The sequence below is a fragment of the Dysidea avara genome, chromosome 3 (genome assembly GCF_963678975.1).
Source record: "Dysidea avara chromosome 3, odDysAvar1.4, whole genome shotgun sequence".
NCBI classification, from domain to species: domain Eukaryota; kingdom Metazoa; phylum Porifera; class Demospongiae; order Dictyoceratida; family Dysideidae; genus Dysidea; species Dysidea avara.
Window position 1 is genome coordinate 42134339 of NC_089274.1, and position 23085 is coordinate 42157423.

At 37.0% G+C, this 23085-nt stretch overlaps 1 protein-coding gene across 4 annotated transcripts in view; it reads left to right on the forward strand.

The window, feature by feature from the left end:
- LOC136251039 (E3 ubiquitin-protein ligase rnf213-alpha-like) overlaps positions 1-17668 on the forward strand; it is a 148213-nt gene extending 130545 nt beyond the window's left edge. For 3 of the 4 annotated variants that reach the window (XM_066043416.1, XM_066043418.1, XM_066043419.1), the window contains 25 exons: positions 841-1022; positions 1087-1186; positions 1258-1361; positions 2038-2283; positions 3525-3627; positions 3676-4128; positions 4187-4300; positions 4351-4461; positions 4513-4569; positions 4621-4821; positions 4882-4960; positions 5017-5051; positions 12520-12614; positions 12669-12819; positions 12880-13066; positions 13135-13278; positions 13462-13628; positions 13676-13805; positions 13862-13942; positions 13998-14178; positions 14225-14510; positions 16668-16856; positions 16906-16992; positions 17049-17224; positions 17307-17668. In XM_066043416.1, the coding sequence (XP_065899488.1) occupies positions 841-1022; positions 1087-1186; positions 1258-1361; positions 2038-2283; positions 3525-3627; positions 3676-4128; positions 4187-4300; positions 4351-4461; positions 4513-4569; positions 4621-4821; positions 4882-4960; positions 5017-5051; positions 12520-12614; positions 12669-12819; positions 12880-13066; positions 13135-13278; positions 13462-13628; positions 13676-13805; positions 13862-13942; positions 13998-14178; positions 14225-14510; positions 16668-16856; positions 16906-16992; positions 17049-17224; positions 17307-17496 (3849 nt within the window). In that variant the 3' untranslated portion in view covers positions 17497-17668. The remainder of the gene's footprint in view (positions 1-840; positions 1023-1086; positions 1187-1257; positions 1362-2037; positions 2284-3524; positions 3628-3675; positions 4129-4186; positions 4301-4350; positions 4462-4512; positions 4570-4620; positions 4822-4881; positions 4961-5016; positions 5052-12519; positions 12615-12668; positions 12820-12879; positions 13067-13134; positions 13279-13461; positions 13629-13675; positions 13806-13861; positions 13943-13997; positions 14179-14224; positions 14511-16667; positions 16857-16905; positions 16993-17048; positions 17225-17306) is intronic. The other variant, XM_066043417.1, reaches the window with a different exon arrangement.
- Positions 17669-23085: the final 5417 nt, after the last annotated feature.

Sequence of the window (23085 nt, forward strand, 5' to 3'; positions counted from 1 at the left end):
CTATCACTGAAAATCATTATAGAAACAATTTATTTATCTTTACAGAAGAGTCTTAGTAAATGTCAAATCTGTCGTTAGTGCTGCCTGCCAAACTGACTAAGCTAGATGCTAAATTACACAGTGCACTACCTCATTTCTAAACCACACTGACAAACATCTGCCTTCTGGGCTTTATTGTTCAAGCTTGTATCAACACTTGTCCAAACATGTACATAGATGCTGCATATTTAAAATGGAGTAGACTGTTTTGCTACAAAAAAAATTGAGCATGATGAAAATACAACCTGTAGTAATTTATTTCATGAATAGCTCAACCTCAAAATGTTCTATTATGGCTTCTTCATTGACTTTAATCTCATCTTCAGAGCCTTTGTCTGGCACCACTAAGTCAATACCTGCTGCAAATGTATGTCGACATCTACACAGTTACACCCTCAACCACTTACTAAGCAGTGGGTTTGTTGTCAACTAATCAGCCGTAAAATATACCACCAGTAGAAGTCTGAGTGTTTTAATTTCAGTAACAAAAACTTACAGGATTCAACCCAGGCTCACAAAGCTGGTTTTATAACTTTTGAATAGATTTTAGTGAGTTACTTGTTCGACTATTATTGTAGCCTATTGATTGAGTGCTTGCACAAATGCTCAACAAAAATGTCAAGTGGAAATTATGAAGTGTTTGGGCAGGATTGCTCACATTTCTGTTCAAGTGCAATGTTGCATTAAATCTCTGCTCAGTAAAGTGGTGTACTCTTAAGGTTCATCAATGCATATCTGGATTGGGTACGATACTGTAGTGATGTACAAATTAAAATATTTTATTTTGTATGTGTATCACAGGGAATTGACTTGTATGCTGTTCAAGAAATGCTTACTATCCTTAAGCCAAATTTCAAATCTGCATCACCAGAATATTGCAAGCAATGGCTACGTAGCATTAATAATTGTCAGAATACAGTTGATGCTACAATCAGTGCTGCAGTTAAAACTCATGGATCATCTCCCACTAGTATTCAAATCAAGTAAGTACAATAATTGTACATATATGCATTCAGCATGTCACATGTTACTTGTCTTGTTATAAAGGAAAGACTGGCAGTTATTGAGAGTGCTGCAAATATTTGTAGAGCACACCATTGACTATGTTCCTGCTGTGACAATAAAATATGCAATGCGCATGCACATGGTACGTGCGGTTAATAACAAATTATAGTCTTTAAATCAGGGAAATGTTATGTATTATTTTCTGTATTTTAGTACCTACAAAAAGACCATGACTTTTCAACACTAAAAGTATATGACAGGCTGAAAAAGACAATAGACTGCTATGCTTGTGATGATAAAATACAATTTGATCTAAGGTTTGTATATTATAGTAGTGTTGCATATCCTGTTATGCATGATTAAATTATGTGAATACAAAAACCTGACTAGTTTGCATAATTCTGTTGTTTTTTTGCATTGATTAAAAATGCATTTTACAAAAATAAGTTTATGAATGTTTTAATGACGTCAGTAAATAGTGAAATGAGGCTCAAATTGATATATTTTATATTCATACCATCAGATTTGCCTGTTCATGAAAAGTGATTTGTTTTATTTCTTTACCATGCAGCTAATGTGAAGATTGCTTATGTTGCAGTAAAATGTAACTTTATTGTTGCCATTTCTAAGCTTAAACAACCTTCTTGCACATCGGTGGACATAGGCCCAAAACTGTACCTTAGCATATTTCCCAGTTCATGATGAACACTATGACACAAGTCCTAATTAACTCCATAGCCTGTAGCACTCGTGCATGACCAATGATCAATTACATGAGCACCTGTCATTTCTTTTCTGTATAGCTATACAGTCACTGTACAAGTCAACTGTTTTATTTGCTCTTACTGATGTATATTGCTATAACCCCAAAGTATTCACCTGAAACTTTAACAGCCCATCTATTTTCTAATAATAAATGTATTATTCTTTTGAAAAAAATGCTATTGTTTATGTATATTGAATCACCTCTTTGTTAATTTGTTGTGTAAATAGGATTAGTGATCCAGCCAGGAATTCTTGTTGCATGTTATTTTTGGAGATAGTCTCAGAAGTGATATTTGCTGTATCATCAACATCAGCAGTGAATGATCCACCAGAGGATGACCTTGTTGCTAAACTGATTGAGACAGTCATTCCTAGTACAGGGTCTACCCAACAAATATCACCTTTGACTGATAGCAAGGCTGATAATACTCCAGTGATCCGATCATATTTATTGCAGTTGTTGTTGGACTTTAAGTGAGCAAAATTTTAATATTGAAGTGATGTAATCTCTTCTGCTCTAGTACATGGGTACATAGGGTGCTACTATGCAATGAAAAAAAGTGCCGAAATAATTGTGACCATCTCCACCTAGTTTGCACAAGCATAATTACTAGAAAAAAAATGAAATTTAAAAAGAAAAATTGGTGGGATTATACATACTACAAGGAAAAATACACAAATTTTAATCAAGCTATTACTCAAGGAAGATAGTCTCAAACTAATCAAACCTATACACCATCTCATTCACCTGCTCATGGAAAGTTCAAATATTTTTGTTTTGTTTTCATAGTCCCATTGTATGCATGTCACATATGTTTGTTTACAATGTAGTAGACGTAAACAAGATTGTCATCATTTTTTTTGCCTTCATATGTGTATATGCAAGTGACTACAAGGCTAAAACTATTCCTTAATTGATAAGTCGATTCATATTAAACATTTTAAACCAAATTGCAACTCTGTAGACAATACAAATGGAAGTTACGTATGGCTGCAAATTTAAGCACCTCTATAGTTGCTGTATAAGTCAACTTGTTTGCTCTTCCTACTGTCTAGCACTATTATTCCAAAATTACTTACCACAGTTGGCTGAAATTTGGGTAACCCATTCTTAAGACACTGTAGAAAAATAAAAATAAATTCAAAAGTTGTGTAAACTGGGCGAGATTTTGCTGAGATGGTCACTTTGCTACCTACAATAAAGCTTTAAACATGGTTCCAAATGCTGATTAGCATTAAGTTAAAGCAATTATGTAAGTATCCCATTCCTAGTTGTTAAAATTACTAAGTAAGTGTTAGTTCATAAGGGAGTGGTTCCATTATTGTAACTGAATTGGTAACCTCAATTGTATATACACTGCTAAAGCTATTTTGGTAAAAATACGTCAGTTTCATGTTTGTATATCAGTTTTGGCTATGTGCAAGTATGTGGAGAAAGGAAAGCTATTATGATCCACGTACATTAGCGAAGTTTTGTTGGTTTGACTTGTAAAAGTGTCATTTCTTCTGCTATACATTTCCAGTGTAATATGAGGTACACTTTAACACCTCAGATCAAAGAAAGTCACAGGATTATATTTCACATATAATCCTGTATTCACGGCATTGTCCTGTCCTGGGCTTTTATACATAGAACATTGAAATGCCTAAATATGCTAAGAAGGAATACATCTAAACAGCTAGCTAACTTACTCTGCTGTCTTGTTATATTCTAGTGTGGGCAAAATCAGAGATCATCTTCAGACATACTTTTCAAACTCTTGTGATGTGATGAAAGAAGACACAAGTTTCCTTGTCTTGTGTGTCCAGTGCTTTGAGGTATGTAACTTGTTGACTATTTGTAGTTATGAAGTCTTTATATTTTAGGACTCTCTTCATAAGCAAGCCAGTCGTGGTTCCTTTTCTGATGCTGTTCAGTTAGCAATAGACTCACTTGAGTTTGGCAAACAATACATTTTTGCTGAAAACATTAATGTAGTGGCTTTGAATTATGTAGAAAGTGTGGCTAGTTTTAGGTACACATTGGTAACTGTTGCTAGAGTCCTTCATGACTACTATCTTGATCCGGCAAGTGTTTCAATGCTCTCACATGATGATACCAAAATTGCTGGTAAACTTTTAAGCTCAGTTCAAAGACTGTGCCTAGCAATAGACGAAAATTCTAATCAAGAAACACACTTTGTAGCTGATTTCCTATTGAAAAGCATTGTTCGTAAATATGGGATGTCCACATTTATGACCCTTTGCACTAAAGTTGAAAATCTAGACTTTTCATGGGTAATGCCAGCATATATACAGCAAGATCCTGACAAAACTAAGGTAATAGATAATAGACAAATGATTCTTATTGTATAAGTGGCATACATACCTTTTACAGGAAAGCAAAGCAGTTGATCCATTTTTAATTTATGGAAAACGCTATGTTGACATAAGAGATAGTTTAATTACAGCACAAGAAGAAAATGCAATTTCATCATTTCAAATACTTAAAGTATGGATGGTATGTATTGTTTAGTCGTGTTTTATACATACATACAATAGCCTACAAATGATGATGGTGGACCAGTACTGTTGTCATTGTTTAGTACAGTTTGTTTGAGTCATTTGTGCGATCCACAAGTTAATGATTCACCACAAGATTTTGATGTTCAGGTAGCTAAATAACTGTCAGATATATTGTGAGGTACAATCTCTCTGTTACAGATTTTAGCTAACCTTGAAAAGCATATCTGTTCATCTGTTTTTGATACCAGCTCAGATGTATGCACATACTTTTAATATTAAATCAGATTAACTCTCGCTCCATTTTAGCTTGCTAAAGTGGCTAGTCAGTTAATCTACAACTTTCAAGGATGCTCCTCTCCACTGTTGACTATTACACCAAAGAAGGAACTTTTTGAACAACAATTCTGTGCTATTGTGGTACACACAGCTGCTGTCCTCATGTGCAGTGATAGTAACACATTAATTGTCCCACTACAACATCTTGCAATGTGTTCTTCAACCATTCAGGTAATTGCTTCTTACCAATCACACTTCCACAAAATGTTTATTTGTTACACAAACTCTTAGAAAATGTACTTTCCTACAATGCCACATGATGAACTGTTTGAAACTGCAGACAGTACAAGGAAGGTTGGAAGGATCTATAGTAAGTGGAGGAAAGTGTGACACAGTTACTGGTTTTAAATGGTGTTCTTTTTTTAGAATGTCAAAATGGTCATCCTTTTATTGTTACCGAGGTAAACATCTAGATATTGTGTGAACCTGTGTGGTACTGTTGCACATAATAAAAGAGGTGTCTACAGAGTTGTGTACAGCAAGATTTGTTGTCTAGGAACATCTTGCTACTGAATATCGGCTGGTTTATTGCTATGTATATATCTGTATTTTAGAACCACATATGCTGTTGAAGACTTCCTTAAACCTACCTATAACATTGGCTTGCCCTCAACTTGCTTTCTAAAACACTTTTTTTGTGCAAACACAGTGCTTTTGTAAACATCTTATAGCATAGTAACCTTCCTAGACATATTGCAGAAAAAAGTTTTATGAATAGAAGATATTTGGCCTTGACTTTATTACACAAATATGTTCATGAATTACTAGCTATCCATCCACACATTAGAATGCATCAAATTTTAGTAAGGCGCTTATGAATGGTGATAATAGAGTGTAAGTAGCCCATTTACACACTACACACACACACACACACACACACACACACACACACACACACACACACACACACACACACACACACACAACATGCACACAGTTAAAATTGGGTCAATACTGCTGACCAGAATTACCCTTATCCCAGATAGCGATCTCTGGATCCGACCCAGATGTGACCAGGTTTAATTAAAGTAGAAACATGCTTTAAGAACTACATTTTAGTACTCCACTAGTAAATTCGCACTCTAACACAAAGATAAGTTTTATGATCATCAGTCAATTAGTGGGCACAGCTCCACGTAAGCCTACAAACAGTCCAACATGTTTCCTGTAAGGGGACATGGTTTTGTGTATACATACAAACAACATGTCGTACTGATCAATAGTGCTGTGAACCTGCAGAGTTTACTAAAACTGGTTATTGGAAGGTGAATAATTGGATATTGACTGGTTATTGTCTGATTGTAAATTTGCAGACATTATGGAACAGACATTGTGGTACTAAACATGCCTGTTGGAAGCCTTAGGGTGGTACCAAAGTGACCATCAACACCCTGCTTTACAATAACAGCTATTACAATCACATGTTTATACATGCTTTGAGGTTATGTTATGATGTTAACACTTGTCAGCAGGGGTAATTTATGGTTTACCAAGTGGGTGGGCAAAACGGGTTTAAAGGCTTCTTAGCCAATAATTGGCTTGACCTAGACAATACCGGTTAATAACCGGTTTTTCCATACTGGTTCGCAACAATACTGATCAATGGGTGTGGCTCCATGTATGCCTATAGACAGCAATGCACATTCTTGATAAGTGGGCATGGGCCATGACTAGACTAAGATCAAGAGTTAATAATAAGATAGGAGAGTGTCTAACGCTGTATAGGCCTGTAATAGATGATTGCGCAGAAGTTAAACAGCTTCCTTTCCGTGTAACTTATAGGGTTCTAGTATTTGTTCGTTTCCTTACCGCAATTAGTTTAGCCGCACCGTGATGAATCCTCGAGAATATTCGAAGACTGAACTAAAAAGACTGAGCTGTATGTACAGGGAACAGTGCTCCTTCAATTGAAGAATGCTCAAAGGTAGGGTAACATGGCGACGCAGTGAAAATTCGAAGCGATACTATTAACTTTGATTCAGTGTTTATTGGTTTCTCAGACGCTCTCCCCCAGAGTTATCTTCGAGGTTAACAGCCACACTTCTTTACGCAACAGAGCGATGCTCTTCGTGGTGAACTTGAACATGGAGTTGAATGCACGCCCTTGTGTCTGGGATAGCCTTTGTGGTTAAATGCGAAAATATACTAGCCAGTCTGTACGTTACATGGAAAAGAAGCCATTTAACTTCTGCGCAATCATCTATTACAGGACTATACGGCATTAGACACTCTCCTCTCTTATTATTAACTCTTGCTAAGATGTTATGTACACTCCACCTTGTCATTGCATTACCACACAAATACCTCGGATACTTTATAACGCTGGAGTAAATGTGACCTGACTTCCCTCTCACACACACGCATGTACACACGCATGTGCACGCATGAATACAAGCATACATTAAATTAAATATACATATTCGTAGTATACCTGTATGAAAAGCACTGCTAAAAAGTCATAGTAAAAGTGCTTCCTGGTATTGTCGGCTTGCATTCACCCGAGCCTTGTTTTATTCTTGTTGCTTGGGCCAGCTGCCCAAACATTAGCACTGTGAAGAAGCCCTTTAAATGCCAGAACTGTTTATCAAAAAAGTGCTTTGATACACAGGCAAGAACAAGTGAATTATGATGCTTTAGAAATATCTCATGCATTTAGTATGGTGTGCAAACATGTTTACAGCATGAAAACATGCTTGTTCCAATGCAAAACCATCATTAGGAGTACACAAGTGTTCACCTCTTTGACGTTAACAGGGTCTCAGGTGAACGTGAACCAAACATGCCCAGGTATACATAATAATTTATGTTGTACACAAACTAGAGACATTAGTGGTTCTGTAGTCATTTTCATTCAGAATATCTATACATTAATGTAATTTGCTCACCTCTAACATACTTGTCACCAATCTTTCTCCCACACAGGTGTTACTAGTTGGTTTATCCACCACCGTCATCTGATGGTGGTGGGGTTGATAGTTGTACAAGGACTCTGTCTGCCGTGGGAAAACATAACCAAAATTGTAGGCTGGGACTTAAATTGGGGAGTTATATTAGATGGCTTGGTGAATACTTTTGAATAGAAAAGGGGATTTATCAAACTTTTGACATAGTTTGGGTGTATCAGGCATCACTTAGTATACAGGGAGGCAAACCCTATTAGAGTCCTTGCACTATCACATCCTGACTAGTTAGGATGGAGATGCTGGATCATGGGCAGGTGCACACCTGCCACCTTGTATTCAGCCATGCCTATACTCATACTTAACTCTGACACAGGATACTGTTCAGGCATATAGGGAAGTATTAGCACTGACAGGCTCCTGCCAGACTACATTTAAGACTAGTAAATTTTGTTTATACTCTGACAGTGGATACTTTTGCTGGCACATAAAGGGTAGCATTAACACTGACAGGCTCCTGCCAGACTATAAATGCCACTGGTAGTACTGCTTCTGTGACTTTGGGTAACATTAGCACTAACCAACTATTGCTAAAAATTGCATCACACTGTTAGTACTGCAGTGAATAGAAACTAACACATGATAGATATATAAAGATCAAGACACACGGTAGTGTGTCGTGCGGCCCAAGAAGCCGGCACGTAACACCCGTGAGTATATTGACAGGAAGAAAGAAAACGCCATTTTCGCACCTCCGTAGCTCTGTGCTTCCTTGATGAAACAAGACGATTTTTGCTGTGGACATGCCCTCCAACTGCAGCACTCCACATTCCACATTTGAGCGAAATCGCTTCACACGTTCCCGAGATATGCGACTTCAAAAATTGGCTCAGTTTCTTCGGGTTTTTTTCTTCTTATTTTTCTTTTTCTTGTCGCACACTTACAAAAACTGCTATAAAACGCGAACGCCACATCCGATTGCCTTGAAATTTGGCACACAGAAGGGGGATATAAAGGCGCATCTCGGTACCAACTTTGGCTGGAATACGATAAACAGGCAAAGAGTTATGAGCGATTATTCACGAAAATAACACCAATATGTTGTCACGCCTACAGGGTAAACCGCGTATGGGAAGAAGCTGAAAATCGGTGGGTGAATAGGTTAACTATTGAACCTCAAACCTTTTGTGGTTTGAAAGAAATCGAGCTAAAAAACAGGAAGATACAACGAAAAAACCAACAGTGTGTTACAATTACGCAATCGAGATTAGCTAATAAAAAAAATGACTGCTTGCCACGCCTACCAGATAAACCGCTTGGGGTAATGCTTTGAAAATCGTTGTACAGATGGAGTAATCATCTTAGAAAGGCTCATCAGACTTAAAGCCACGGAGTTATAACACGAAATCCAACTTGGTGCAGCAAAAACGAGATCGAGATACTCTAATAGAGCAGTCATCCTAATAGAGCAGTCACCCTGAAGAGAATTCAAGAGATCAGCTAGAAACAAGAAACCTGTATAGAGATCAGCTACACACAAGTCACCCTGTAGAGAGATCAGCTAGAAGACGTTACCTTGTAGGGAGTTCATGCAACTATGGAAAGAGATAGTTCAGCTAGAAGAAATCACCTTGTAGAGCTCAGCTATAAAGAAACCACCATGTAGAGAGTTCAGCTACAAACAAATCGCCCTGTGGAGAGATCAATAGAAGACGTTACCTTGCAGAGAGTTCAGCTACAAAGAAACCATCATGTAGAGAGTTCAGCTACAAACAAATCTCCCTGTAGAGAGATTAGCTAGAAGAAGTTACCTTGCAGAGAGTTCAGCTAAAAGAAACCATCATGTAGAGAGTTCAGCTACAAACAAATCTCCCTGTAGAGAGATCAGCTAGAAGAAGTTACCTTGTAGAGAGTTCAGCTTCAAACAAATCACCCTGTAGAAAGATCAGCTAGAAGAGGTCACCTTGTAGAGAGTTCAGTTACAAAGAAACCACCATGTAGAGAGCTCAGCTACAAACTAGTGACCTTGTAGAGACATCAGCTAGAAGAAGTTACCTTGTAGAGAGTTCAGCTACAAAGAAACCATTCTTTAAAGAGCTCAGCTGCCAACAAATCACCTGTACATAATTCAGCTACAAACAAATCACCGTGTAGAAAGATCAGCTAGAAAAAGTTACCTTGTAGAGAGTTCAGTTACAAAGAAACCACCATGTAGAGAATTCAGCTACAAAACTAGGGACCCTGTAAAGACATCAGCTAGAAGAAGTTACCTTGTAGAGAGTTCAGCTACAAAGAAACCATTATTTATAGAGCTCAGCTGCAAACAAACCACCTATACAAAATTCAGCTACAAACAAATCACCATGTAGAGAGATCAGCTAGAAGAAGTTAACTTGTAGAGAGTTCAGCTACAAAGAAACCATCATTTAGAGAGTTCAGCTTCAAACAAATCACCTATAGAGAGTTCAGCTACAAACAAATCTCCCTGTAGAGAGATCAGCTAGAAGATGTTACCTTGTAGAGAGTTCAGCTACAAACAAATCACCCTGTAGAAAGATCAGCTAGAAGAAGTCACCTTGTAGAAAGTGAAACCACCATGTAGAGAGTTCAGCTACAAACTAGTGACCTTGTAGAGATATCAGCTAGAAAAGTTACTTTGTAGAGAGTTCAGCTACAAAGAAACCATTCTGTAAAGAGCTCAGCTGCAAACAAATCACCTGTACAGAATTCAGCTACAAACAAATCACCCTGTAGAGAGGTCAGCTAGAAGAAGTTACCTTGTAGATCGTTCAGCTACAAAGAAACCACCCTGTAGAGAGATCAGCTAGAAGAAGTTACCTTGTAGAGAGTTCAGCTACGAAGAAACCACCATGTAGAGAGTTCAGCTGCAAAGAAATCACCCTGTACAAAATTCAGCCACAAACAAATTGCCCTGTAGAAAGATCAGTTAGATGAAGTTACCTTTTAGAGAGTTCAGCTACAAAGAAACCACCCTGTAGAGAGATCAGCTAGAAGAAGTTACCTTGTAGAGAGTTCAGCTACAAAGAAACCACCATGTAGAGAGTTCAGCCACAAAGAAATCACCCTGTATAATATTCTGCCACAAACAAATTGCCCTGTAGAAAGATCAGTTAGAAGAAGTTACCTTCTATAGAGTTCAGCTACAAAGAAACCATTCTGTAAAGAGCTCAGCTGCAAACAAATCGCCTGTACAGAATTCAGCTACAAACAAATCACCCTGTAGAGAGATCAGCTAGAAGAAGTTACCTTGTAGATCGTTCAGCTACAAATAATTCACCCTGTAGAGAGAGCATCTAGAAGAAGTCACCTTGTAGAGTGTTCAGTTACAAAGAAACCACCATGGAGATTTCTGTAATCAATATATGTATTATATATATAATTTGTACATTTACTGATAAAATATTTAAAGTACATCCACTTCATCTTTTCTTCTTCCTGTGGTAAAAAAAAAGATAGGTTAAAAAAGTCCCAAAGCTGGCCATAGGCCGGCTTTGGGATATACAAATACAAAAAGAAATGAATTCTAATCCAAAACAGCCGAGCTGTAAAAAAGTGTGCGGCCCTCAAAAAGGCTATGGTGAAAAAAGATGTGAAATCCAAGGTGGCGGCCAAGAAATGGCTGTGATGGTAGGTTAATGGTAAAAATTTTAATAACGACAATTCAGGTGAATTTTGTGCACTTTTTTTACAGCTCGGCTGTTTTGGATTAGATATATATATATATATATACACATGTACACATTCCTATGTGACAATGGATACACAAATTCTTACAAATTAGCTGAAGGTATTATATTGTGTTTTTCTTTTCAATTTTTTTTATTTGTGTGACCCCATTGCTATTACGCACATATGTCTACAGTTATTCATGCATGGGCTGTGGTTAATGTTCACTGAGCACACTAGGGAATGCCTCCCATTTTTTTTCCTGCAATAACAATCTATACATATAAACATGCAACCACATATACATAAGAACAAAACACATCAGAGATAAGGTACGCTAGTACGCGATCATGATTTTTTCAACTGGGGGCCCATTTGGTGACAGACAGAGTAACCCTGGTACAAACCAGTGGGATGGAAGGGAAGGCATTCTCCCTTTTGTCCTCTTTGTCCGTGGCATGATGGCTCACCCTTAACAACCAACGAGTCACGCTGTTTACACTAGGAAGCACGTGTTCAATGCTGTGCATGTGCAAATTCCAGTTAACGCTCACTAATATTTCTAATTAATGCCTGCACAACTAATAGCTCCTTGGTTTAAATGTGCATGTAAGCCTCATTTGTCACGGGCGTCAGAGTAGGTGCGACCAGTGAGGCCAGAGCCTCTCCACTTTTTATCTGGAAATAAAATAAAAAAACTTTGAAGCCAAAGCACAAAGTAGCAAACATGCAATACTTGTAGAGTTTATTTATTGTAACAATTGACAGAAACAACACTTACCTAACCTGTCTTTCACTCAGCACAGCTTCAAGTCGACTTAATCCATGTAAAGCGCCTCTAAAAATAATTATCATTATAATTAGTTTTTTCTTTTTTCTCTCTGTAGCTGTTTTGAAAATATTCCTTACAGTTTCTCTTAAGTAACAAACTCAAATGATCAGTTTTAAGAATTTAACAGTATTATGAGGTGCTTTTTGGCAGTGTCCTGACACTAGTCCAGTTAGTCATGAACACTTGTCAGGTAGCTCAAGCACCTAGCATACAGCTACGGTGTTAACCAAAATTTCCTCCAAATAGCATTTCAAAATGTAGAATTTCAGTGGGGGAAGAGGTGGGGGCATACCCCAGACTGACCCTTACCACTTTTACTCTGACGCCCCTGTTTGTACAACCTTTTCGTAAATTCTATCCAATAGCAAGTACAGTCTACGTACATTCAAGTATGCCATGTTTCCCCACAATGTTAGTGTTCATGTAGCTACATGGTAATACATGCTGTAGTGTGGTCGACCCATGCAACTTGCAACTTGTCAGTGTGGTGCACCAATTGGTGGTGAGCGCCATAAGCTTACAGCAGGAAATTTTGAATATAAAAGGTAACTAAATGTGAAAAGTTATAATGCTTGATTTAACTAGTGCTAAATGAGTAGAGAGGATACAACTCAAACAGGACATTTGCTGGGACCTGTTGATCATCTCAGCAAACAGGCAACTCCAGAAAGAGACTTATCACCAGTAACCTGTACCATCACCAGATTGATCATGCATGCTGCTCTCACATGGAGCAGCGTTTGTGTAGCAGTAAGAATTTCTTCTATGTTGTGTTTACCATGATATTTAATGTTGGAACTGTTAATACAGGATGGTGCAGAGATTTTGACAAAAGTGGTACATCCTGCGGTAACACCTGCAAACTTGCCACAGTTTTTTCTGGATCATTTGACACATGATCTTAACCTGCTGTCAAAAGTATTGGGGATTAGTACAGATGACACTGCATTAATCATTCACTTGATATTGAAAGGAATGCATGATTTCCCACAGTCAGGTTTGTTGAGGAAAAACTGCAATAGCTAAACTGTTAATGTACTTATGTGCATTTTTTTACTCTGTAAGGATCAACTTTTGATTTGTCATCTAAGGATTCAAGGCAAACCTGGGAAAAAAAGTTTAGTGCATCATATATTCTTCCTATTCTTAAAGAAATTACTTCAAAACTAAAAAGTGTTCAAGAGTTAGTTATTGACGATAGCAGACAAGGTATGTATATGACTGTAAAATAATGCAAACAGTAGTGTGCCCAGAGCGGTACAATTTTATTTGGGCAATGATAAGTACTATGAATGTGCAGTCATGCCAGTCAGTTATTTGTTGATTATAAGTAAAACCCTTATACAATCATAGACCAGGTACTTTATAATGAATATAATTTGCTTTTCATAGCTCACAATGCATTGCTTCAGATTGCATATGAGAAGAACACAGATGATAACCCAGCTGCAGCAATGTGGAGATATCGATCCCGAATTACCATTGAACACCTTGGATTTTTCATTGAACAACAAAAGTCTAAAGTGGAATGCCCCATATTGAAGGAATTTTTAAAGCAGGTCAGTTTCCATAGTAATCATAACCTTGCCAACAACAAAATCCCTAGGAAATCAAGTTAAGAGCAACGCAGTACCTACCTGACATTGTTCAACTGCAACAAATTCTTTACAAACAGTATAATTACACTTTTGATGAGGAAGAAGTTAGCCAACTTACAATACAAGATTTGCAAAGTGGTAATTTACACAATAAGTACTTGATGTATATATCAAGAACAATTTTCTTGCTTTAGAAGAAAACTCCACATTGAAGAAATTAGTTGAAAGTTTCCATAAGGCTTGGCAGTTAGTAAGATCATTTCTTCCCAACTATGGTAATAATTCTACTTTTGTCATAAAGTCAAGTTACATACATTATACAATGCATAGGAAGGAGAAGGATACCTAAAGAATATATTAAGGAAATGTGGGATAAACCTCAAAGTATTCCTTTGCCATATCTTATTCCGACTGCAACTGGAAAGGGCATTTGTAGTACTGCTCTAGTAGACTTCTTAGTCAGTGCACACAATGACTTCATTGAGTTCTATCATGGAACTATTAAAAACAAGTAAGTCATGTATATAAAGGGAGAAGTTATGGCATACATCAAACAGAGGATTAAAGCAAACTCTTCCATTGAAGGATTTACAGAAATGTTACTTGGTAGCTGATGAGCAGCAGTTTATGTCCATTGTGATGAGTCATTGTCACTATTCATTGACACGTGGTAAAGGAACTGAAGTGGAGTATGATATTCCAGCACTAGAGAGACATTTCCTGAATCGTTTTGTTCATGGCAGGCCACTATTTGATCTGAGTACTGCTTGTGTTGTACTTCAACGTAAAAGCTTACACAACTCCACCAACTTTGCTGCTATCAGGAAAAACATAACTCCACAGGTATGTACATTTTATTCTTCACACTGATAATTCACATGAGAAAAGCACAACTATGTATAGCCATCCTTGAATAATTATAATTATTTGGAATTCGTGTCTGAAGTTCTCTACCAGCCTAAAGTTCAAATGCTTTCTCATGCAGTTCTCAAACTCAGGTGCACTTGCAATGCAACTGCCAACACCCTTCACTACTTTTCTACTTTTGTTTGGTTAGAATTAAGCAATCAAGAGCAGTTCTAGAAAAGTAATTTTAGTTACTCGGTTTCCAACTTCCTAGCCCTATAGCAATGAGTGAAAATTACCCCACAATTTTTTTCATAGTTGAATCATATCAAGGCACACAGTAGTGTGTTGTGCAGACAAGAAAGCTGGTACGCCACACTGTGAGTAAGTATATTGACAGAAAGAAAACAGCATTTTCATATGTGCATAGTTCCATGGCCTCTTCTCCAAAGCACACTATTTTTGCATTACAGCTGTCCGGCAGTCACACAGCAAATTTAATTAAATTCACACCAGCCATTTGCAAGGTATAAATGTTCAAAGTTTCGTTTTAAGATGCTACGAAAATAATATAAAACTAGTTTTTCTGGCTGATTTTTCTGATGGGAAACTCCAACCTTTATAAGTCCTACTATTTAGTGTTATGATACTAAATGATACCACTACAGACACAATTTATCTCTTTGATGTGTGGCATTTTTTTCAAATAATATTCCTTTGGTGTTTCAACAATTAAGAATGTAACTTACCATATAGCCTAAATGTTTTGAAGGGAAAATTTTTCACTGATTTTGCAGTTTTGGAGGTTATCAAATTTTAGCCTTGAAATATTTAGACCTCCATATAATCTAATACATTTTGGAAGTGTTTGCAAATTCGCAAAAAAAATTGTGTTTAGCAACATTGCTCGACCTCAAAATATTTAGGTCATATGATAATAGCATAGTAATGTGTAACTCTGCAAGTGTAAGTGATCCTAATTGATATCTGCATTGCAGTATGTCAGTGAATGCAGTAGAACATCTAAACATCTCCAGTACATGCAACACTAGAAAGGTTTCCTTGAAACTGCCAGCCTTTCCAGTATTGCTAATATTTGACCACAATTTCTTTTTTTAATATTCTTTCATGCAGCTGTATATTGTCACTGTCACCTGGTTTTAGTGTCAACACTGCCACCTATAGAATGTTTCTGCCTGCATTTAGAAACAACTGTTTTTAGTTTACTTTTGCAGTATTCTGATCACTTACTTTGGCAACATGAGATCTTGCTTGGCTGCGTAGTCACAATTGGGATTTGTATACAAGGAGGCCAGACATCTATGCACTATCATGCAGTTCACAGTTTTCATGACTATATACCACCATGCTTTGTAAGGATTTTATCATCATTAAAATAATTTTTAAGAAATTAATTTTTTGACTGCAACTTTTCAGACTTATGGTATTTTGAAATAGTGCATTGCATATGCAGGGTATTGTGAGAGCATCGTTCTTGATACAGAGTATTGCTCCCTCGATTATCCAACCCCCTTGGGACCAAAATGTGTTCAGATAATTTTTAAAAAAGTTCAAAGCCCATTTATTTATGTACAGAGCCCTGTTCAAATACTCTAACAGAACATACATCTTAAACAAAATACTCTAATAGAGTAGTCATTTCCTCTGTTCAGAAAACCGAGTGCTTGGATAATAGAGGTTTGGATAATCAAGGGGGAACTGTACATATATTTTTAATGTTGGCAGTATGTGCAGCTATAGTCAGTTCATGTTCACCTGAGCCCCCACCAAAAATGGTAATATCAAAGAGGTGAACATGTGTTCACTCCTAATGGTTTTGTATTGGAACAAGAATGTTTTCATGATGTAAACATGTTTGCGCACCTGAATCTTCCATACTAAATGTATGGGATATTTTTGAAGCCTTATAATGCACTTGTTCTTGCCAGTAACAAAGCACTTTTTGATAAACATTAATTTCCTGGTGCTACCAAATGTTTGGGCAGTTGGCTCATGTAACAAGAGTTATTAATGAGAAACGAGGCCTCAGGTGAACACAAACAGGCTAATATAATAGCTATTTTCCTCAAACAATCATTTTGGTATGTGGTGCCGTAGAAATCTCTGGATCATTTTAATTGTTGCTTTGTTTAGAAAACAATCCCACTGGAAATTAAACGAGCCATCATTGATGAACTAGGGAATTCTAATAGATTGCGTGAAGTATTAGAGATCATAAACACAATTCTGACAATCTTAGCTAATCCAACAACAAAAGATAATGCATACAGACCAATTGGTCAATATGCTGAAGAAATATTGAAGCACAAACTACCAGCAAAGGTAACATGTATAAGATGTGTCATTTCTTTAGTATCATTTGTTGCACTAGATTAAAAATTGCAATTTGAGCAACGCAATTTCATTGTGGGAAACTATAGCAGTGGAGCAGGCCAAGAGAGCAGTACTTGATGACCAGGTATATACATGCACACCATCTAGTGCATCACATTAAATATTCTGTATGTCTGTAAGGATCCTTTCAAAGATATCAGTGATGATTTTAAGGATGAACTAAATTTACCAGCTGAGCTAGAAAGCAAGTTTTATGCTTCACTAAAGAAATTCCATGCAGATCAATTACTTGGTTCACTCTATCAGTTTATTGTGATCTACATTAGTAGCTGTCCTGTGATGTATAAAGACTGGCCGTAAGTCACTGAATGGTCACCTGTATGAAGAATTTTTCATGTGAATTATTGTATACGCATTCATGGTTATTTGTTATTACAGATTGATAGACACATTTCCAGAATTTTTGGAACAAGAGGAGCTAGATGTACCTGGACTTGGTGCCAAAGTCAAAAGCTCGATGCCTAAATCTATTATGCTTTGTCATGTAGTGGACATGTTTAAAAGGATAGTGAAGAATGAGGCAAAGGCTTCAGCTACTGACAAAAGAAGTACCAGTCTACACACATAACTATAATATGTGGTGCTATAAACTGCTTATTACATACATGTAGATTAGTTGCTAGTTGCTAGAGAAACAATTTATTGAGGCTAGGATGTTTTCCAAATTTGTGGTGTGTTCATATTACAATTATATACGAAAGAATTAGGAGTTTTAAACTAGAGTAGGGATCAATAGTGAACCGATAAAAAGTGCTAAAACAAGCAGTAGTGCATATTATAAATAAGAAATGTTCTACATCCCTACTGTACTACAGATACCATAAGTGAAATACACTGTAGGGATACTGCACTTCTTATTGTTATGTACATTATTGCTTGTTTCAGTACTGTTTCTCGATTCACTATAGATCCCTACTCTAGTTTAAAATTCATTTTTTGTATACTTGGTTAATTAGTTCTTTACCTCGATATCATGGTTCCTGAATGGTTTTCCTGTATATAATGTGATTGAGTATTTTGCATGTAAAACCAGCTGCTGAAGCAATGCCAATATTGTTATATGCATGCAGTTAGGTTTCAGTCAAGCGTCCTCTACTGACTGACAACCTATTTGTTATGATCTACAATGACAGTGCTATATAAAGGGATAGTTTAAGTCTGATTGCTGTATAAACTCTAAAACACACATGCATACTGCTGGCAACTGCATGTGGGTGACTACATGACACTAAGCCATGTCATATTGGTGACTGTTATGCTTGACTGACTGCTCTATTAGAGTATGTTTTGTTTATATTTTTGAAAAGGGGGATCAAAAGGGACACTAGTGCCCATAACGAATTACACGAATTAAGAACCACGTGCAAATGCAAAGCAATGCAATGTTCAGAATTATATGTTTAAGAATATAGGTCATGCATTACTCAAACTTCGCTTCACTGCGTATTTCGTGGAGGTCAGTGCGTTTTGATCAAGACGTTGAACTAGTACTGACTGGGAAGCTGATAGTGGAGATTTCATTGGGGGGACCATCTGCAGCAACTTTACATGGTCCGGCCGGACTACTTGAGGCGCGGTAGTTGGTCAGGCCGGACCACCTGCAGCGTGACAGTCCCCTGCCGTAGTTATGTCAGGTCTACAATTATACATAGTATAGAAAGTCTGAAGAACAACAGATAGATCTGAGCATATTTATATAGCTAACTAGCAGTGAAATATCACTAAAATTGCATATCTGAGTGTCTAATTTTCAAAAATTTCCTGTGGGGGCATGCCCCCAGACCCCCCTAGAATGCTCGTGCTTCGCACACTGTGCAACAGCTCCTCTCTCATTGGCATGTATACAGTAGCAATTACAACATTATAGTCAATGGCCTGACCAACCCAATTTTCCCTCCTCCGGCCCTGCACACTGCTCTAATACTGTGACTGCTTTATTAGAGTGACTGCTCTATTAGAGTATCTCGATCTTGGTATGCTAAAAATTTTTGGAGGGAGGTCAAGAGCTCCCCTTGACCCTTCTTCCCCCCTGTATCCGCCTCTGCACCTAGCTGCATGGATTATATGGCATCCAGTTCAGTACCTGCATGTGATATCTGATGTCCCCCAGAGCACAATCCTCAGCTCTCTTATGTTCTTGTTATACATAAATGACATAATTACTGATATAAAATCACCTTTACAAATATTTGCAGACTATTGTCTTATATACAGAATTATTAACTCTCCAGAAGAACACCATCATTCTCCAGACCAAATCTCAAAAATAATTATAGCAACTTAAATGTGTATTAATTCGATGCAGCAGATCTCTAACACCAATAGTTCACCACTATACACTTAATAATTCTGTCCTAAAAGGAGCTGATGGCTCATGCTGAATAAAACATTCACATATATCAAACATAGCAAAAAAGCATCTAGCTAATACTTTAAATTTTCTAACACATGACTTTTCAAGTGAAATAAGTTTAAAGCACAAGCATATCTTACCATGGTAAGACCTCAAATGGAATTTGCATCAGCTGTTTGGGACTCCTTTTATAACACCAATGTGTACAAATTGGAAAGATCCAGCTGTCAAGCAGCCAGTCAACTGTCTTGCTACCCTGCAGACACAATGGAAGATATCCAGACTGCAACTATAAAGAAGCTCCACCAAGAAATATCTTTCATATTATCAACCTGTGTAGAGACAAGCAAAAACAATATCATCCCTAGCATTTTATTCTACCCACACAATCAGCAACATCATAATAATATCAACAATCATATTATTACTCAAGACTAATCAAAGAATGGAATCAATGAGTTACGTACTTGTATTTAAGGTATGATGAATGTACAATCACTTCTCACTAACAATAATTATCACTACACTGTTAATTATACCTAAATCTCTTGATTCTTTCTGGGTGCTAATATAACTTCCCAGTAATCATAAATAAAATAAATAAATAAATAAAACAGCTTGGTTGACTTGGCTATGCATAGCTGGGGTACAGATCAGCCCTATCTCAATTCCTATATAGCTAGTATTAAAGAGTTATAGCTACTATTTTCTGTAATAGTTGAATTTGTAGTTGACTTATGATCATTATCTATATATGTGTGCCGGTTCAGGGGCGCTTATGTGTCCCTCTATTATAGAAAGTACTAGTGACATGTCTGCATGGGCATTACCACTAATTATAATCTCTCGTGGTCAGATCATATTAGATGTATTTGCAATAAAGCTAAATCTACACTTGAATTCCTGCAAAGAAACTTAAGAACACAAGCATACTTCAGTTATATCAGACCGATAATGGAATCCACATCGACAGTATGATCTCCACACACCATGACAGATATTCAGAAACTTGAAATGATACAGCATAGAGCTGCTCATTTTGTTTTTAATGATATGCTGGTGTAACTAGTATGATAAAAAGTATGATAAACAAGCTAAAGTGCATGGACAACACTTCAGATATTGATAGATAATAATATGCTAACTGATCATGTTAGTCTGACTTTCAGAGCTATCTACATCCAAACTTATCCAGTACACGTGGTCATAATTTAGGTTACAGGCAAGTCCCTACCAGAATTGATACCTTCATTCCTACCTATCCTCAACCATCCAGCTATGAAATTCACTACGCTCTGATATTGCACACTCACAATCTTTTTATCAGACTTTCAGAACAATCTATCTATATGTGCATTATAGCTACTCAGTAATTGAGGTCTGTACATTACCCCCAAACTAAATTTGCCCTAACCAACTGAACTCATTTTAAGCTATGCAACGTATACTGTCTACCCAATTACCAGCATCTCATCATTTAGTTTCACATTACTACCAAGGTTCCTGCTTTCCATTAATACAGTGGTCCCTCCATTTTCCAAACTCATTGGGTTCTAGGTGTGTTTGGATAATGGAAAAGTTCAGATAAACAAAGCCCATACATTATACTCTAATAGAAAATACACTTTAGGCAAAATATTCCAATAGAACAGTCATTTCCATGGTTCAGATAACAAAACATTCGGATAATCAATGGCTGAATAATGGAGGGACCACTATAGTCTGGTGGTGCCCACTCCTTTGGATTAGCAGCAAGAATTGTACATTATTATAATTGGTTAGCTAATTAAATGGGCAGACAGCTGAGGCTGATTAGGCCCTAGAATATACATGCCGTACACATTACAAACATTCCATTATGGCTTCTGAAAACTTGGTTAAATTGTTCACTTCAATCATTGATGTTGGCAGTGCATTCCATTCTCTAATTGTCTTTGGGAAAAAGATTGTCATATATGTAGTGGTGCTTGTAGATTGTACCATCATGTGGATTGGATGATGTTGTCCAGTATGTGTGGTGGTGAAGTGATAGTAATCAGGTAGAGATAAGCCAATCATGCCATACATTATTTGGTAAAAGATGTTAAGTCTTTGTTACTTCCTTCCTTCTTTTCAAAAATATAGCAGTGACACTACTGTGATAGCTGTAGTCAGAAAAGACCCACCTTGCAGCACACCTCTGAACTTTTTCTAATAGTGATATATATTTGTGCAATGTTATGTGGGTCCCAGACAATACATGTGTATTCCATTAACAGTCAAACTAATAATAAGTATGTAGATGCCTTGATATCAGTTGAACATTTACTAAGGTGGTATTTGAGAAAGATTGACATCAACATCCTTTTAGCTTTATGGTAGACCATGACAGGTGATCATCCAACATCACTCCAAGGCAGGGGCGGATCTAGGATTTATAAAAGGGGGGGGCTAACTTAAGGTACTGATCTGTTGGGTAGAGGTGTACAAAGCACACTTCCCAGCATGCGAAGCATGCTGGAACTAGGGGGTCTGGGGGCATGCCCCCCCAGGAAATGTTTGAAAAATAGATGCTAAAATACTGCAATTTGGAAACATTTCCACATAAAATTCATAATATTTTCTGCCTGTAGATATTTCATATACTGCCTTTAGATTATAGGTATGGCTTTCTAAAGCATTCTGCTAATCAAAATGTTTGGGTAGGTACAGACAACCAAGTACATGATGCACCCTCTCACAATTGCACAACACCAAATAGGTGCATGTTAGAATAATATAATGTTGAACGTGGAAAATTTTGAAATTTGAACAATACAAGATTGAATCTGAGCATTTTCAATGAAAATTGTGTACCTGAATTAAGTATTGCCATAATATATATTAACTACACAAGTGGATGAATGAAGCCCTTTAAACAAACCAATGCACTTCATTGCATATATGTATAGGTGCAGGCAGATTTGTAAAAATTCCTTAACAGAACCAACTACATGTTTCCAGTGAATGTTCTATTAGAGTAGTTAGCTGACTGCTCTATTAGAGTATCTCGATCTTGTACACCTCCAATGCTGATCCGGGTCCTTGTTACATAAACTTTAGTATAAATCCACTGATAATACCTTGGAAAGATGTTTATAAGGTGGTTTTATGAGTATTTGTATTATTAGTGATCATATAATTATGCTAAGACAAAATTTCATAATAATACTCAGCATATTGATCACGTAAAGCCTAAATATGAAAGGGGGGCTTCAGCCCCCAAAGCCCCCTCCTGGATCCGCCCCTGCTCCAAGGTACATATGTTGATGTGTTCTAGATAAGCTTTTATTGTTATTAGCACTTTACAGTATTTTTGGTGGGGTCTATTCTACGGAATGGAACGGAACGGAATGATGGACTAAACTACGGAACAGAACGCTTTCTCAGATTGAAGCCTGCAGCTTACCATTGCTGAAACTGCCCTTACAAGTTATTGACAGGGCTCCAGCGGGTGATTAAACATACCCTCAAAAAAGATAGAAACAATTTAAGGACTGATTGTGGGTTCTTGTTGGTTGTCATTAGTAACGAAGTACTTATTGTGGGGTTAGCTGTCTCAGTGATGCTTATCTCTGGATTTATCAAGAAGGGTACTTAATGCATTGCTTATATTTTCACTAAAGCTAATAGTATGTGAGTTGTTTATGTTTACTTTGACTTTAGGCCAATGAAACTTGATTACCAGTTTCTCGCTCAGATTTTTGAAAAATTGATGCGGGCGGGCGGTTATTATTCATTATTCATTATTTTCTAAAAGCACAACACCCACCCCAAACATGAAGA